The sequence below is a fragment of the Dipodomys ordii genome, unplaced genomic scaffold, assembly GCF_000151885.1.
Source record: "Dipodomys ordii isolate 6190 unplaced genomic scaffold, Dord_2.0 Scaffold215, whole genome shotgun sequence".
In the NCBI taxonomy this organism is placed as follows: Eukaryota; Metazoa; Chordata; class Mammalia; order Rodentia; family Heteromyidae; genus Dipodomys; species Dipodomys ordii.
The window spans coordinates 771,361-785,731 of NW_012267431.1; the positions used below are offsets into that span (position 1 = coordinate 771,361).

At 39.3% G+C, this 14,371-nt stretch overlaps 1 protein-coding gene across 1 annotated transcript in view; it reads left to right on the forward strand.

The window, feature by feature from the left end:
- Positions 1 to 14,371, forward strand: part of LOC106000290 (protein Jade-3-like) — a 35,927-nt gene that overhangs the window by 3,250 nt on the left and 18,306 nt on the right. Inside the window, exons 2-4 of the mRNA XM_013035532.1 lie at positions 1,543 to 1,733; positions 4,512 to 4,723; positions 9,873 to 10,040. Coding sequence (XP_012890986.1) covers positions 1,543 to 1,733; positions 4,512 to 4,723; positions 9,873 to 10,040 — 571 coding nt within the window. The remainder of the gene's footprint in view (positions 1 to 1,542; positions 1,734 to 4,511; positions 4,724 to 9,872; positions 10,041 to 14,371) is intronic.

The following is a 14,371-nucleotide window of genomic DNA, read 5'->3' on the forward strand; positions in this document are numbered from 1 at the left end:
ACTGTTCATAAGCAGTAGGTTCCATCCCAATACCATAAGAAATATTTGAAGCTGCTCATCTGAAGTCCTATGCTCAGAAACTAACACAGTATTATTTCCACCATTTTTGGTGTTGTTGGTCATAGGCCTTAAACTCTGGGCTGCAGCACTGTCTCCAAGCCCTTTTTGCTCCCAGCTAGTGCTCTACTACTTTGAGCCAGTTCTGCTGATTAATTGGAGATAAGAGTCTCATGAACGGACTTTATTTTCCAAGTTGACTTTGACCATGATCCTCAGATCTCAGCCTCCTGAGTAGCTACATTTCCAGGTGTGAGCAACCAGCATCCAGGTATTACCACCATATTTTATTAATGCTATTTGAGAAGGCTGCCAGATTAAAGGTGGATCCCATATTTGTACAAAATGAGTTCAAAAGATTTGATACTATCTTCAGTTTACCCCACTACTATTACTCTCTTTTTTTTGTTCTTTTTTTTTTTTGGTAAAACCTTGAACCCAAGGTCTTGCATTTGTTAGGCAAGCACTGTAACTTGAGTCACACCTCCAGCCCACCTTTGTTTTTGACTTGATTTTTTTGCATTGTTGCCTAGGCTGGTCTTGAACTCCTGGGCTCAAGTGACTTTTCAAAGAGATTGCTATCACTTGATAAATGCTTTGAGTTTGTAGAACTCTTAAGTGTTTTCAACTCATTTGCATAGTGAAAATAATACATTTAACACTCACTCAGGCTACTGACACCAGCCATTTTTTTACAATATATTAAGCCAAACACATTATTTCATATAATAGTCATGCAATTTGATAGTAATCGTAATTTATCATTATCCCTACTTTTTTCACAAAAAAAAAACCCTGAACCTTAAATCACTTCCCAGAATCATCATACCAAGTAAGTGACAGAAAACAAGAGGCTTGTGCGAATCGAAAGCCTGTGCTTTGTACCAACATCCAGTATTGTCTCCATGACAGAAAACTGAATTTAGCTCAAATACATCTTTGATGTGCAATCTGACCATACCTTTGTGCAGATATCACCCTTTCTCATCTTTCCCTTTCTAAATATACTACATGACCCTTACTTATGTCAAGAACAAAATTATATACAGTGGCATTATAGTAGAGTCTTAGACTCTATGAAGGTGAATAAAGCATAGCAGTGAATTCACAGCAAAACACAATACAATTTGCAGAACCACTTGTTTTCTAGAAAGAGATTTACCATACTTCCCAGAGGGCAATGCAAGTCATATAGAGTGCCCCAGCTCCACTCAATAGCCTTAATACTGGGTGGCGGAGGATTGGGTGGGGGGACAGGGAGAGGCTGGGAAGGGATGGGAAGGGGAAATAAAGGAGGAGGCTACAATGCTTGATATGAAATGTACTCATTATCTTGCCCATATAATTGTAACCCCTCTGTACAGTATTTTCACAATAAAAAATAAATTTAAAAAAAATAGCCTTAATACTGTTGGGCCCATTCAGTCCGTGCCTGGGACCTGTCAATTGTTAAATCATACCTGTACCATTCTCTTGCTTTTGTAGGATTATATCTGAGAAGGTAAATAGTGTTCCCTTTGTCCTACCTCGGAAATACATTCGTTGCTCCAGCCCAGACCCTGAAGAGCCTGGCTTTGTCAATATCATGGAGTTGTCAGCAGCTACATGTCGCTATGATCTGGATGACATGGATATCATTTGGCTTCAAGAACTCAATCATGACCTTACAGAAATGGGTAAGTTGTCTTCTTATAAGTAGTGAGTTGACTCAAACCCATGATTTTTTTCCTCAAAAGTTCTTAGGATCTTTTAAATTTGCAATAAACACTGTACTTCTTTACTCATGATTTTTCTTGACTGGAAAAACGAAGCAGAAGGCCCAAGTAATTTCTTTTGGTTCATAATAATATATGTGTGTGTATCTTTTATATATATATATATAATTTCACCGTAATATTTAACAGGAGTTTCTTAAGACATTTTACATTGTAGATAAAGTGAGAATACTTAGGTAAATGATTTGTTTGCCATTATGAAGGTTAAACTTGATGCTTGTGCATGCTAGGTATATGTTCTGCCGCTTGAGCCACACCCCAAGCCTATCTTAGATCTTTTTGAGAATTTTCCTTAAGCCTTTTTTTTGTCAGTCATGGGACCTAAACTGTGGGCCAGGGTGCTGTCCCTCAGTTCTTCAGCTCAAGGCTAGCGCTCTACCACTTGAGCCACAGCGCCACTTCAGGCTTTTTCTGCTTATGTGGTGCTGAAGAATCGATCCCAGGGCCTCATGCATGCAAGGCAAGCACTCTACCACTAAGCCACCTTCCTAGCCCTCCTTAAGTCTTATAAGCCATAAGAATAAATATATATTCTTACAAAATCGCTAGTCATAAGAAGAAAACTCTTTTGTTGTTATGTACATCTGACATTTGCGTATTTTAGTTGGGCTGAGTGTAAAAGACTAAGAAGAAAGAAAAGTATCGAAGGAAAAAGTAGTCAAAGCAAAAGAAAACCAGAATTACAATTAGACCTTTCTGAGTTTGTATTGTACTTTGTAATTGAAAGTACTATTGGCCTTTGCCAAGCTCCATCTAAAAAGAAGGCTAAAGACAGCCCCAAATGGTAAATATAGGCTATACTGCCTTTTCCCTATAGTATGTGTATACAATGTGCTTTTCTTTGTTCTCTCTCTCCACCCCTCTCCCCCTCTTTCCCTCTCCAACTCCTCCTTCTTCCTCTCCCTCTCCCTCTTTCCTCTCCCTCTTTATTCTCTCTCCCCAATCTCTCCTCTTTCCCCTCTGTCCCCTATCTCCTCTCTCTCATTGCAGGGTTTGCACTCAGGGCCTGGGCACTGTCCCTGACCTCTTTGCCAACAAGTGCTCTACCACTTTGAGCCACAGCTCCACTTCCAGATTTTGAGAGGTTAATTGGAGATAAAAGATTCATGGGGGGGGGGCTGGGAAGGTGGCTCAGTGGTAGAGTGCTTGCCTTGCATGCATGAAGCCCTGGTTTCAATTCCTCTGCACCACATAAGCAGAAAAAGCCAGAAGTGATGCTGTGGCTCAAGTGGTAGAACACTAGCCTTGAGCTGAAGAGCTGAGGGACAGCGCCCAGACCCACGACTGATCAAAAAAAAAAAAAAATCATGGGGACTTTTCTGCCCAGGCTGGCTTTGACCTGCGATCCTCAGATCTTAACCTCCTGAATAGTTAGGATTATAGGCGTGATCCACCAGTGCCTGGTGTCAAACCTGGCTTCTAAAATGCCAATAAGCATTTTAGCTCAGTGGTAGAGTGCTTGCCTTGCATACATGAGTCCCTGGGTTCAATTCCTCAGCACCACATAAGCAAAAAAAGCTGGAACTGGCACTGTGGCTCAAGTGGTAGAGCACTAGCCTTGAGCTGAAGAGCTGAGGGACAGTGACCAGGCCCAGAGTTCAGGCCCCACGACCGACAAAAAAATTGCCAATGCTATTCAATTTTATAAAGTAAAGATAACGTAAAAGTTTATTAGAAGAGAAATACAACAATTAAGTGTTGTAATCCTAGCTACTCAGGAGGCTGAGATCTGAGGATCACAGTTCAAAGCCAGCCCAGGCAGGAAAGTCCATGAAACTCTTATCTCCATAAATTAACCACTAGAAAACCAGAAGTAGAGCTGTGGCTCAACAGCCGTCAGGCCCTAAGTTCAAGCCCCACAACCAACAAAGAAAAAAAAGTCAGGTTTGAAAAGTATTTCATATGTATAATTATGTACACATAGTACCTAAATCTTGCTTTTTTGCCTTAATACATTTTGTCTGAATATTTCCTCATATAGCTGTTAGATGTGTTTATTGAAGCCAATTAACTAAGAGAATCATTTGTATCCAAATAAGTATATAATGTATTTTATGCCACAATATTCAGAATTACAAAGCATGACTTATTTCCTTCCTCAGTTGAAATATGAGAGAGTTAGGAGGAGACTAGCTGTGGTTTAGATAGAAAATTGAAAGTGTCAGTAATAAAAATATTAAAGAAACAAAATGAAATGTACTTCTCATGTATCAACCACTAATAATATTATAGGTAAATATTAGAGAAGCAGTAGTAAAAAAAAAACTCTGAAATCTGGTTGAGAGCAAAACTAGTTTCAAATGAAACCCCACCTGGTTGTAAAATCTAATATATTCTTTTAAAAATGCTTAAAACACCAGGCACCAGTAGCTCATGCCTATCTGTAATTTAGCTACTTGGGAAACTGAGATCTGAGGATTGTGATTCAAAGCCAGCCCAAGCAGGAACATTTGTGAGACTCTTATCTCTAGTTAACCAGCAAAAAGCCAGAAGTGTAGCTGTAGCTGAAATAAAACTTGCCTTGAGCAAAGAAGCTCAGGAACAGTGCCCTGAGTTCAAGCCCCAGGACTGGCACAAAAATGCTTTAAAAAAATGAATCCAACCCTTTCCTGCTGTTTGCACATAGTAGGTGACTTGGGAATAACAGTTGATTGATGGGTTGTTTGTATTTCTGTACAGGTCAAGAGTCAGTTAATGAGACACTTATGGAAAAGGTCATAGAAGCCCTGGAACATCTTTGCCATGAACGCATGAGCCATGCTATTAAGACAGTAGAAGGATTAGGCATAGAGTATGATGAAGATGTGATCTGTGATGTGTGCCGCTCTCCAGACAGTGAAGAAGGGAATGATATGGTATTCTGTGATAAGTGTAACATCTGTGTGCATCAGGTTAGTACCATTGGAGATCACCACCTCCGCATGGCCAGCCTTTCTGAAGCTCACTGATGATATCTATCACCCATATCAGGATAGCAATGTATATTTAAGGGTAAAGGTAAAACTTTGGGTTGTTGTTCTTCAGTATTTCCTCTGGAAACAATACTTTAAATCTCTGAGATATCTTAGCTACTAACTTTCTAACTTGGCTAAACCCAAATCTTTAGTTTGTTACTTCATATCCACACCATTGGAATTACCTTGTTGATTTTTCCAAGGAGTCCCATGCTTCCTGCCTGGGAGTCTCTGCTCAACCTTAAAATCACTATGATATTATTGGTTTATACTTATAGTTAGTAACCTTGATTTGTTTATACTTCATGCCACATTGGAAAGCCACATTCCTTATCTGGTACCTAAGGCTCTTCCTATGCACTACTGTCAGGCAACTAGCCTCACCCTGTGATTTAAATCTAATTGACTGCTTTTGTTTTTGTTTTTTGGTGTGGGGCTTGAACTTGGACCAGGGTTCTGTCTCTGATCTCTTTGATTCAAGGTAGCTCTCTTACACTTTCAGCCACAATGCCTCTTAGGTTTTTTTTTTCCCTGGTAGTTAATTGGAATGAGTCCCAAGGACTTTCCTATCCAAGCTGGCTTTGAACCACCATCTTCAGTTCTCAGCCACATGAGTAGTTGGAACTACTGGCATGAACCCCACACCTGGCTTAAAATACTATCTTAACCCCTTAATTTTGCAAAAATACAAGAAAAGGTTATATTAATTTACTTACATTATCTTTCTTTCTATCACACTGCCTAATAATAACAAGGTTAATGTTGCAAGACTCATTTCAGCTTACTTTCCCCACAAGTGTATTGATGAATATCACTGGCACTGTATTGTCTCCTAATTCCAGCTGTCAAAAATCTACATATCTTCCAAGATCAAGTTCAAATCTTTTCTTAAGTGAATCTATTGTGTTGTGTTCATATTATTACTTTATCTAGCAAGCACTGTAGGTATTCAGCATCATTCATGAACCTGGACTATACTACATGCTGAAGACAATCAGTGATGAAGAGGCAGACATGCTCTCTGCCACCCCCCCAGGAAGATCATAGTCTGGTGTAACTACTACAAGAAATTGCCAATTTAGCATAGTACTTCAAGGGGTCGTTTTAGATATAAATTCATGCTACTATAGAAATGCATATAAGGGATAAAGGTTAAGGAAAATTCCCAGGAAGTGGCAACCCTAACAAATCTTAATGACCAAAAGGAGAGGTCAGGTGAACCAGCAAAATTTGTTCAGGCAGATAGGAGAACACACTGATAGCAAGTAGTAAGAGTAGGATAATCATGTCAAAGACACTTCTGTTTACTTCATAATGGAAAGGTGGAACAGGGAAGGCCTGAAGACTGAGGACAGAGAAAGGCAAAGGGAAAACATGTGAAGGATCTTCTAACAAACTACTGAATATCTTTCTTTTCCTGTCAGTGCTAAAAGATATAATTTGTAATTTAGAAAAATAATTATTTTACAAAACTAAAATGACTAGATAACATAGAGAAAGAAGTCAATCAGTAGTTGACACTTTAACTCCAGGGCTACCTAACTTAATCCTTTGTGTGTCAAAAGTATTCAGAATTTTCTGTGACCAATTTCTTCATTTACCTGTATCCTTTAAAAGTGTGAATTTTGAAAGTTTATAAGTTCCATCAGTTATTGGCACTTAAGACACACGTTCAGTGAGAGCAGAAATTCTTTACCATTTAACTACAAACTTAAGTATTTAATACATTTCATAGTCCCTTCCCTGCAATTCCAAAATTAAAAAGTGCTTAATGACTACACTTTTGCCTGAAGTTCTGTACCACAACTAATTTGTGAATATCAGAACTAAACCAATGTGAGGCCATTTATATTCTTTACCCATTTTGTGGAAATATTATTTTTAGAGAAATATTAATGTATTTGATTATGTCATGCTGCCCTTTATCTCATTAGTAGTTAGATAGTTAAGTAGTATACCATGTTACTATTGTATGTTGTAAAATGTGACCAATTCTGAACTTTCCAATGTTTCTTCTCTTCAAAGGGTTTTCAGATAAATGATTGTAGATCTGTAGTCGGCTTGAGGGGAGTAGGGCAAAGGTTGTTTACATATTCTTTAGTTCCCTATTACATCTGGGACAATGTAATAAAGAATTATTTTCAGATTCTTTGGTTAAAAAATTAAATGTAGCATAATTCTCCTTGAGAGTATGCTTGTTTTTAAAGCATTCAGTAATGACTATTAGATACAGCTTCAGATATTCCCTTGTACATTCATTTGGATTCTAAAGAGCTATGTAGGTTAGAGCTCCCTCTGTTGACTGAAAAGTGACAAAACAATTTGGTAAAAGGCAAAAGATCTATCCCATCTGAAGAGAACCAGAGTATCGTCAAACAATTTGGAAGGTCTAGTTTACTCCCTAATATAATAGGGGCATATTGCTATCTGAAATTATTGAACGAATTTTTCTTCCTTACCAAATCTTGTGCGATGCTTGTTCCTCAGTGACAAAGATACACTCACAGTCAGTACTTTAGAAGTATACCAGTATTTTAGATTTTACTATTCCACTAAAAATTTTTTCTTTAAAAAAATGTGAGGGCTGGGAATGTGGCTTAGTGGTAAAATGCTTGCCTAGCATGTATGAAGACCTGGGTTTGATTCCTCAGTACCACATAAATAGAAAAAGCCAGAAGTGGCACTGTGGCTCAAGTGGTGGAGCAAAAGAAGCTCAGGGACAGTGCTTAGGCCCTGAGTTCAAGCCCCAGACTGGCAAAAAAAAAAAAACTTTGAAAGTTAAGACCATTCCAAGTCTCTTTCATATCCATTTTCTGCTTAGCCAAAATATTGAACACTTAGATTAAAAATTTGCCTGAAAGTATGTGCTCATCGTTTTTACATCATGAATATAACACTTGACACTGAGTTTATTAACATCCTGAAATTACATGTAAAATATATGCCTTGCAGTTTTCTTGAGTGTAAGCTAGCTGAGGAAGGATGAGAAAGGTCTGACTACACAGAGTTGACCATGTAGCACAGGGAAACTACCTAGATGTACACATAGAAGTGAGAATTTAAATGGCTAATTACAGAGGAAGAGGCCTAGTTTTCCAAGTTTGGGTGTCCTGGGGAATGGGAACAAATAGCACAGTGTTAGGACCTGTGGGTTTTAGGTTAGAAGTGAGCAAACTTTAAAGGGCCAGAAATATTTTAGGTGTTGCCAGTCACATATAGTCTCTGTTACATAAACTTTTTTTCTTCATGCCACTCTTTAAAAATATAAAAACTAATCTTAGTGTTCACCTTACAAAATAGGTCAGGAGCGGTAGCCAGTACTACTGTTGATGGGGGAAAAGGTAGATGAGGGCAGAAAAAAACCCTGAAGGATTTTGATGCTGTGCAAGAATATGAAATCTTAGCCAGGTGCTGGTGGCTCATGCCTATAATCCTAGCTACTCAGGAGGCTGAGATCTGAGGATCGAATTTCAAAGCCAGCCCAGGCAGAAAAGTCGTGAGACTTCTATCTCCAATAAACCACTCAAAAACTGGAAGTGGCTCTGTGGCTCAAGTGGTAGAGCGCTCGCCTTGAGCTGAAGAGTGCAGGGACAGCACCCAGGCCCAGAGTTCAAGCCCCAAGACCGACCAAACAAAAAGAATATGAAATCTTGCATTTTAGATAGAAGGTGTGAAAGTGGAGGAATATAATTTAGAAATAACCCAAGCATGGTGTTGATGAGAACTTAGGTGAAACAGTAGTGGTAAGGGTGGGGATAGATAGTAGATAGTAAGGTCAGAATCTCTGGACCACTCTAGAGGGAAGAATAGCAAATACCCAGGCCACTGGATGAAGGTAAGTGGTGTTCTAATCCAAAAGTTTCATCTGGATGGTCGGGTGCCTATGGCTCGCACCTGTAATCCTAGCTACTCAAGAGGCTGATATCTGAGGATCTCGGTTCAAAGCCAGCCTGGGCAGGAAAGTCTGTGAGACTCTTATCTCCAATAAACGACCAGAAAACCGAAGTGGCGCTGTGGCTCAAGCAGTAGAGCGCTCGCCTTGAGCTGAAGAGCTGAGGGACAGCGCCCAGGCCCAGAGTTCAAGCCCCACAACTGACAAAAAGTTACATCTGGATGATCTGAAAGAAACCTGGCTAGATATGGAAAGGAGTTTGGAAACAGTAGGTTGCAGGAGGGGCAGGGGTGGATGGATATGATGGTAATTGTTCTAATTTGTATCTGATGGGAGGGTGAACCAGAAGTTTTGAAGCTTCCATGTTGAATCAATTGGTGATGGAAGGTTTGTTAGACCACACAGAGAGCCACCTGTCTTTTAGGTTTTGTCCCAAATATAGTAAAACATTAAGGAAGGAAAGATGGTAAAATGGGATGTAAAAAAAATAGAAGTCAAAAGGACTAGTTGATGGGAATAATTTAAGTGGTAGAGCATTTTCCTAACAAGAAATACCTCTGGCACATTTTCCGAACTCTAATCTTCCATATCATTCATTATTTTTTTTATTTCTCCAGTTTGATTCCATAAAGAAATTTGAGGAGCTTCCAGAATTCATGAATTATTGCAATTAATACAGTATTCTATTCAAGATTAAATCCAATTCCCCTTTTCTTCAACCCAAGTAAAAACTACAATTTACTGATTTTATGCAAGAGGCACTATTAAACCCTTTAAGACATTAGCTTATTTGCTTCTCAGAAGTTTATTTCTTAATTTATTTTCTTGATCACAACTGTGCAACATGTAGAAGTTGCTTAATAAGTGTTTAACTTACTAATTATAATGTGTAAACATTGTAGAAAGTTTAGAGAACAAGCCAAATAAAAGGTCTGTATCTCAGATGACAGTTGAGCTAGCTGCTGAGAGTATCCCTTCCTAATCTTGCTCTATTGTCCTTAAAGTCAATTCTTAGGAACATATGTTCTTTCAGATACTGCAAATTGGGTTTTTTTGACTGCTTTTAAATGAATCCTGGAAAGCTTTTTGGGCTTAATGTGCCTCTCTCACAAAAGCAAAGGGTGCTCTGTTTTCTGTATCAGAGCAGATGTATGCGTAGATGTCGACTCTTCTCTCTCCTACTTACATCTCCAGGCCTGCTATGGTATCCTCAAGATCCCACCAGGCAACTGGCTGTGTCGTTCCTGTGTTCTGGGTATTCGTCCAAAGTGTCTATTGTGTCCAAAGAAAGGTGGAGCCTTGAAATCTACCAGGAGTGGGAGTAAATGGGCTCATGTCAGTTGTGCTCTATGGATTCCAGAGGTAAGAAAACATCCCAGCCTAAGGCCATTTGCTTCAAGATCTCCTCCCTCCACCCCTCATTCCCAACTAAGACTTAGCATGGAGATTATTCCTGCTCACTCATGTTTGTAAATGTATGTATATTCTTCCACTTAAACTAAATCAGATGTTTCATGGATGCCAGTGTGTGTGTGTGTGTTTACATACATGCTGATTGCTGTAGCTGGTACTCCCAGTGGTGTGAGGTTATTTGAGAGAAGAGATAGAAAAGAGCAGGATACCATACTGTTTTTGTTCCTATGGCTCTCTAGTTTGAAGTCTGGTATTGTGATACCACCCACATTACTTTTTTTTGCCTAGAATTACTTTTGCTATTCTAGGTCTTTTGTAGTTCATGTAAGGTTTTGGATTGTTCTCTCAAAATCCCAACATCACAGCTGGGAGTATGGCTTAGTGATAGTGTTTGCATGCATGCATGAAGCCCTGGGTTCAGTTCCTCAGTACCACATAACAAAAAAAATAAAACAAGTGGTGCTATGGCTCAAGTGGTAGAGTGCTAGCCTTGACCAAAAGAAGCACAGGCACAGTGCCCAGGCCCTGAGTTTAAGCCCCAGGAGCGGCAAAAAGAAACCACAACATCATTTGGATTTTGATGGATGTTGTATTCAATTTGTATATGATTTTTGGTGGTATGGCCATTTTTCACAATATTGGTTCTATCTATCAATGTACATGGAAGGTCTTTCCATTTTCTAGTGACCTTAGATTTCTTCAGCTGTTTATAGTTGTCACAATAAAGATCTTTTACATCTTTGGTTAGGTTTATTCCTAAGTATTTTATTTATTTTTATTTGAGGCTATTGCAAATGGAGTTATTTTCATGATTTCCCTGTTTGTACATTGTTGGCATACAGAAATGTTACTTTTGAAGATTAATTTGGTATCCTACTACTTTGCCAAAATTGTTATTCAGTTCTAGGAGCTTGGGAATGAAGTCTTTTGGGTTCTGCAGGTATAAGATCATGACATCTGCAAATAGGAATAGTTTGATATTTTTTCTTTCCCTATGTGAATCTCCTTTGTCTTTTCTTGCCTTGTTGCTCTGACTAGGAATTTCAGAAATATGTTGAAGAGGAAATGTAGAGAGTGGACATCCTTGCCTTGTTCCTGATTTTAGGGGAAATGGTTTTAGTTTTTCACCTTTCTGTGAGATGTTGGCTGCTGGTCTGTCATAGATGGCCTTTGTTGTTTTAAGGAATGTTCCTTCTATTTCTACCCTCTCAAAAGCTTTTTACATAAATGAATGTTGTATTCTGTCAAAGACTTTTTCTGTATCTTTTGAGGTAGATGACATGTAGTTCTTGTTTCTGTCTCTGTTGATATGGTGAATTTCATTTATTGATTTGCATGTGTTAAACCAGCCTTGCATCTGTGGGATGAAGACTACTTGGTCATAATGTATGATTTTTTTGTTTCTGGATTCTGTTGGCTAGTATTTATTGAAGAGTTGTGCATCTGTGTTAATCAAAGAAATTGGTCTGTAGTTCTCTTTCTTTTATTGGATCCTTATGAAGTTTTGAGTCTGAAATTGCTCTTTCTGTTTCCTTCATGGAAAAGCTTGAGGAATACTGGTATTAGTTCACCTTTAAAAGTCTTACTAGAGGGCTGGGAAGGTGGCTCAGTGGTAGAGCGCTTGCCTTGCATGCCTGAGGCCCTGGGTTCGATTCCTCAGCACCACATAAAGAAAAAAGCCGGAAGAGGGCTGGGAAGGTGGCTCAGTGGTAGAGCGCTTGCCTTGCATGCCTGAGGCCCTGGGTTCGATTCCTCAGCACCACATAAAGAAAAAAGCCGGAAGTGGCGCTGTGGCTCAAGTGGTAGAGCACTAGTCTTGAGCTGAAGAGCTGAGGGACAGTGCCCAGGCCCAGAGTTCAGGCCCCACAACCGGACCAAAAAATAATAATAATAATAAATAAATAAAAAATAAAAGTCTTACTAGAACTTACTAGTGAATCCATCTGGGCCTGGGCTTGTCCTTTTTGGAAGACTTCTGATTACCTCCTCAATCTTGTTATTGGCTTGTTTAACTGGTTTATATCTTCTTGGTTCAGCTTAGGCTGTTTGTATGTCTCTAGAAATTTGTCTGTTTCTGCTAAGTTTTCCTTCTTTTTTGAGGTTTTGAAAGTCCTTCCTAATCATTTGGATTTCTTGGATGTTTGCTGTAATGTTTCCTGTGGCATCTCTGATTTTATTCATTTGAATTTCATCTCTTTTTTTCATTAGTCTTGCTAGTGCTCTATCAATTTTATTATTTTTTCAAAAAAACAGCTTTTTGTTTCATTGATTTTATGTGTAGCTTTCTTAGTCGCCATTTCATTGATTTCTGCCCTAATCTTTGCTATCTCTCACCATCTAGTAGTTTGGGATTTGGTTTGTTCTTTTTCTAGCAGTTTTTGTTGCCTTATGAGGCTACTTACTTGAGCTGTTCCTGTTTTCTTTCTATTTTTCCAATTTTTTTGTGATTAGTGTGTTTCTGTTTTCTTTATGTGTGGGCTTAGAGCTATGAACTCTCAGCACTGCTTTTACTGTATCCCAGAAGTTCCATTGTGAGAGGCTGGGAATGTGGCTTAGTTGTATAGTGCTTGCCTAGCATCCATGAAGCCCTGGATTTGATTCCTCAGTACCACATAAACAGAAAAAGCAGGAAGTGGCACTGTGGCTCAAATGGTAGAGTGCTGGCCTTGAGCAAGAAAAGCTCAGGGACAGTGCCCAGGCCCTGAGTTCAAGCCCCAGGACTGGCAATAAAAGAAAAATAGACCCAAAGATCAATGGAATAGATTAGAAGGCCCAGAAATAAAGCCATGCCCTTACAGTTACTTGATATTTGATAAGGGAACCATATCTGGTGTTGGGGAAACTGGGCATCCATAGGCCGAGAAATAAAAGTCCATCCCTGTTTATCACCATGCAATAATATCAATTCAGAGTGATCAAAGACCTCAACATCAGACATGAAAATTTTTAACTGCTACAAGAGAGAGTAGGACAAACATTAGAACTTACAGAGATAGGTAGAAACTTCTTGAAAAGAGTCCTAGGGGTTGGGCTGAGAAGGTGGCTCAGTGGTAGAGTGCTTGCCTTGCGTGCCTGAGGCCCTGGGTTCGATTCCTCAGCACCTCATAAACAGAAAGGGCCGGAAGTGGCACTGTGGCTCCAGTGGTAGAGCTCTAGCCTTGAGCTGAAGAGCTGAGGGGCAGTGCCCAGACTCAGAGTTCAGGCAGGCACCACTACCAACACCCAAAAAAAAGAGTCCTAGGGGCACAACAGATGGGAGAAAGATTTGACAAGGTGTACTCCCATCAAAATAAAAAGTTTCTACACAGCCAAGGATATAGTTAGTAAATTATAAAGACAGCCAACAGATTGGGAAAATATGTTTACCAGCAATACATCAGTCAAAGACCTTATATCCAATATATACAAGGAGTTCAAGAAACTAACCCCTCACAAACCTAATAAACCAAACACATTTAAATGGGTAAGGTAGCTAAGGAGAGACTTCTCAGAAGAAGAGGTAAGAATGGCAAAGAAACACATGAGGAAATGCTCATCATCTGGTCATAAAGGAAATGCAAATCAAAACAACTCTGAGATTCTATCTCACCCCAGTTAGATTGGCCAACATTGTGAATTTGAACAACAAATGTGGGTGGGGATGTGGGAACAAAGGAACCCAATAGCACTGTAGGTGGGAACATAAACTAGTACAACCACTCTGGACAGCAGTCTGGAGGTCCCCCAAAAGTCTGTTTGTAAACATAGACCTTCCTTACAGCCCAGCCATACCACTGTTGGGTATCTACCCTGAACATCATGAACCAGGATGTATGATATACTAAGGACACCTGTACATCCACGTTCATTGACACACTATTAACAATAGCTAGGATATACAAACAGCCCATACACCCCACAATAGATGTGTTTATCCAAAAAATGAGGTACCTGTACACAATGGAATTTTACACAGCCATTTGAAAGAATAAAATGTCATCTGCAGGGAAATGGTTGGAACTAGATCAAATAATTTTGTTAGGTAAGCCTAGCTCAGAGACAAAAAACCATGCATGTTCTTTCTGATATGTGGGAAATAAATCTAGAAGACATTGGGATATGCTGTTATACAGGATTGTAGATACTTCCACACAAACTAAAAGAGCATATTCTTAGGAAAGAAAAAGGCAAAATGTCTACATGTCTCTTCATATTTATAAAATTAGAGAGAGGGGGCTGGGAAGGTGGCTCAGTGGTAGAGCGCTTGCCTTGCATGCATGAGGCCCTGGGTTCAATTCCTC